Source organism: Pinus tabuliformis, chromosome 1_2 (genome assembly GCF_031772625.1).
Source record: "Pinus tabuliformis cultivar Carrire ecotype Pingquan chromosome 1_2, CPIR1, whole genome shotgun sequence".
NCBI classification, from domain to species: domain Eukaryota; kingdom Viridiplantae; phylum Streptophyta; class Pinopsida; order Pinales; family Pinaceae; genus Pinus; species Pinus tabuliformis.
In genome coordinates, this window is record NC_142298.1 from 1218190954 (window position 1) to 1218195057 (window position 4104).

General features: G+C 34.9%; 1 protein-coding gene across 1 annotated transcript; it reads right to left on the bottom strand.

The window, feature by feature from the left end:
• Positions 1-368: 368 nt before the first annotated feature.
• Positions 369-3629, bottom strand: LOC149210651 (uncharacterized). Its single transcript, XM_089396756.1, has 2 exons — positions 3125-3629; positions 369-1017 (listed from the first exon to the last, which is right to left on the bottom strand). The coding sequence occupies exons 1-2, from the start codon at positions 3383-3385 to the stop codon at positions 754-756; spliced, it is 525 nt and encodes a 174-aa protein (XP_089252882.1). The 5' UTR covers positions 3386-3629; the 3' UTR covers positions 369-753.
• Between the last annotated feature and the right edge of the window lie 475 nt (positions 3630-4104).

The window sequence follows — 4104 nt, forward strand, 5'->3', positions numbered from 1 at the left end:
AATTTAATGTTTCCGATTTTAAAAGCTTAAACATAAATTTAATTATTTATACTCGTCAAATCGGTTAAGTTTCAATTTAATGTTTCCTATTTTAAGAGATTAAACCTCTTTACATTTCAATTTTAAAAGGTAAAATCACTTAATATATAATACACTCTAAAGGTATGCTTAAAACACACATCATAAAACACATTAACTTACTCATACTCATATATATATATATAATTAATTTCCAAAACACATTAACTTACTCATATATATATATATATATATATAATTAATTTCCAATGCTTCATAGGTTGGAAAAAATGAGCGATGGCACCCACACAATATAACCATCCTACCTACTGAGTAATGAAGACACAATATTTCAATAATTATCTTTCAAAAAATATTATATCAAACTTTAATATGCCCAATGTTCCATATAACACACTTCCTACAAATTGAAACTTGGAACATACATTGGGTCAGAAAACTGAATTACTTGTTCATTCTGAACATTATTCATTTTCTATACTTCTATCTGTCCAACAAGTCAAAGGAGGAATGTGATGCATCCCAGCATCTTGTAACATAATTATGAATGACACCCTACAAACTGATCCTCAATCCATGCTTGGGCCTGGCATTGCAATCCAGTTTAATAAATAAATAACAATGGGTTTAGTGTCTGAATTATATACACTTACAACAAACACAAGGAAAAAAACCTCTGGCAAGGCTATATAAATGAATTGTCTATAACATGGTCTAATATTCCATCCATGGTGCAAAATCTTCCAATTTCTTGTATTGATCTTCATTCGCATCTGTCATGAAAACTTCCTCATCCATACTCTCATGGATGGTTGAAGTCTCGTAATAAGAAGGGCTGTTGAAGTTGAGGCCTTCAAACCACTCGTTAGAATTGAAGATATCAGGGACCATTTCTGTTGTTATTGTCATGAACAAATCTTCTATGCTGCAGTTCAGGCCTGTCTCGGACTGGAAGTAAGTGTAATCCTTGACTATACTCTGGATTAACAAAGATATACAGCTTTGGTTAGAACTATTAATGTAGCACAACCCATAAAATATAAACAACCAAATGACAGTAAAGAACAATTAAAACTCAACCATGAATCCGGGGCTCAATGTGCTCAAAAGTTGAGATTGATTTCCATAAATCATAAATTCATTGAAGGCATCACTACATTCATTCTGTCTGTTCAAAAGACTACATCCCAGCCCTTTTAAGAGGAAAATTTATCCGGTGTATTCCTAATAGGCTATAGCCCCTAAGAATGGCGCATAGAAAAGACACACCATAAATGAAACTCTATTGTTGACAAAATCAAATCAATAATACTCTTCATTAAAAGGAAAATCTATTTTGGCAAAACCCCACTTTGAGATCAAGCATTTTACATGAACCCAAGTTTAAGCAATTGATTCAGACTTTCCCAAGCCAAGGTGAAAATGCTAGCGCCTGTTTGGCATGGAGTTATGTTTGAGCTTTGCCAGCTCAGATTCAAGAAAATTTAAGAATCCAAGTTTACAAAACGTCACAACATAGATATTGATGACTATTGGAACACCAAGAGTACAAATATTAAAGAAAAATTGCTTAACATTTTCATATATAATTCCAACCGCACAATTTCGACTAGAAAATGCTCTATTGATCTTGGGAATCTATCAGATTCTTTGAGTACATGCGAGTACAATAAACTACTGTACAAAAATACTAAATTTATTGAAGCATTTTTCCTGTGCACAGGATACTGAAAATGCTGAGATGGAGGGCTTATTCCTGAGGCCCGTATTCAAGACTGTGATACAAGACTTATTCATGTCCATTTCTATGACTCTGAGTAACTTATTCATGCCCAAATCCATGAAAATCGTACTAAGTCATGAAATTGTCAATAAGAATACTACACATGTTCCCAAATATATATAATGGTATGAAGATACAGGAGAGCTTGAGAGTAGTATGAGGAAGGAAACTATAACTGTTCTTAAATATATATAATGGTATGAAAATAGAGGAGAGCTTACGAATATTGTGAGAGGAGAGGACATTTTTAACTTCAGAGATCATTATTATAATTAATCAACCGTTATGTTATGAGCCTGACTATCTTTGTGAAGGTTTTTTCATCCGTATTAACATCATGGTAAGTTGGAACTCATATGCTACCACAAATTAGACCTCAGAACCAACATGACCTAGCACATAAAAGAAGAGGAGATTTTTAAATTGTAAAAACTATTTCAAAGCTCATCCAAACTTTTAAAACAGAAAACAACAATAATCAATGTCATGATTGGAAAGCAAGGCTCCCACAGATGCAATGAAAACTAATTTGGTGTTTCATTAGAAGAGAAAAAAGCACAGCAATACAAAAATGGAAGAGATCCCAAAGATACAAAATAACAAACTCCCTCTACTGCTTATTATATGCCTCCACCAGGACGGACACTGTCAATAGTTCGATCTAAAGGTGTGGAGCCTCTAGTTTTATTATTAAGGACACCATTAATGGCTTGATGAAAAGAGGTGTGGGTTGATACCATTTTCTGATAGCATGTTCAAAAATTGGACAGGCCGAGAAATCCAGGACTTGTCCCTGGCCTCTGAGATGCTCTGTTGCTGAGATACATAGGGCAACCTTTGCGGTTCATCTAATGTGTGGATTGCTACCTCCAACGTGTTCAAAATTTTGTAACATACCCAAACAAACAAAATTCTATAATGTTGGATATATTAAAGACTGCAATTTTCCATTGTTTGGTCCCATATCAATTCAATCATTTGAAACCAATCTCAAGAAACAAAACAAAAGCAAAATGCAGTTTAGCCACGGCCATTTATGTGCCTTAATCGCGAACAAGACCAAGATCATGGGCAATATGTACAGAAAGTATATTTCATTTATCCTTGACAACCAGATCAAAATAATCTTGACACCCTTCAATATCAAAGGATTCAGGTTTACTGAACTTCAAGAATGCAAAGACAACAATGCTGATGATTCAACCACTCATTCTCCAGCCCAAACAAAATTTACACATACCATTCATTTAAAACCACCAACTATTTCCAACAAGAAGAACAATATATCTAGGGTATATTCACCTCATAGGCCCTGTTGATCTGCTTGAATCTCTGTTCACTTCCCCTGTCTTTACAGACATCAGGATGGTACTGCCTTGCAAGACGCCTGTAAGCGCGCTTGATTTCATTCCTCGAAGCATTTCTTCTCACCCCAAGAACAGAATAATGATCCCCTCTGCAAGCCCTCGCTCCGAAAGTTGCCCCTCTTCTCCTCAGCTCCTGGTCACATAAATCCGAACAGCAGCATGGGACCGTGGGTAATCTCACCGAGTAGCAAGCCATTGGACAACAGAGAAATCCTCTGATGGGTATTCTCAGTTTCCGATCCAGGTATAAAACCCACCTACAATTTTAGCCCCAAATAGCAGGATTTTTTTTTTCAAATCTTCAGAGATGGGTATCTACAGGTCTGTGGATCGATCTCCACGGAGTTATAATCACAATTGCTTCTATATACAACGAGAACAAGCGATCCCTGCAAGGTGAGCCGAGCGGAGATTGCAAGTTCTCCGATGAATCCATTGTTGGGGATTGAATTTATAGATGAAGAGAACATGGAAAGTTGGGAAGCTCGGGGAGCCGTCATCAAAGTCAAATTAGAGGCTTGCCGTGGATTTCGGTCGTTGCGTACGGCATGGTTGTTTCCGTGTGTTTTCTTTTTACATCATGATGTTTCTCTTTTATTCCCTCACGGAATTCGTTCACACCCATCTAAACTTGACCTTGATTTGCTTATATATTTAACAATATAAATATTTTAATGGTTACTTATTTTGCCCTTCATATTTTTCTGAATCAATGCTAATTTCAATTTTAATATTTATTTATAAATTAAAGTTCAAGTTTTTAAAGTGGAAATGGACATTATTTTACAATCAATTTTATAAAGGTAAAATAAAAATTATTGTAAAAATTGAACGAAAATTTTAAAAAATTCTTGTAAAAATTGAATGAAAATGCTATTCACTTATAAATTAAGGGTCACATTTTTAAACTGAAAA

Excerpts from the sequence above, each read along its gene's own strand:
- LOC149210651 (XM_089396756.1), bottom strand. The coding sequence starts at position 3,385 with ATGGCTTGCTACTCGGTGAGATTACCCACGGTCCCATGCTGCTGTTCG. Across the intron at positions 1,018-3,124 it reads AGATCAACAGGGCCTATGAG|AGTATAGTCAAGGATTACAC; the intron begins GTGAATATACCC and ends TTGTTAATCCAG.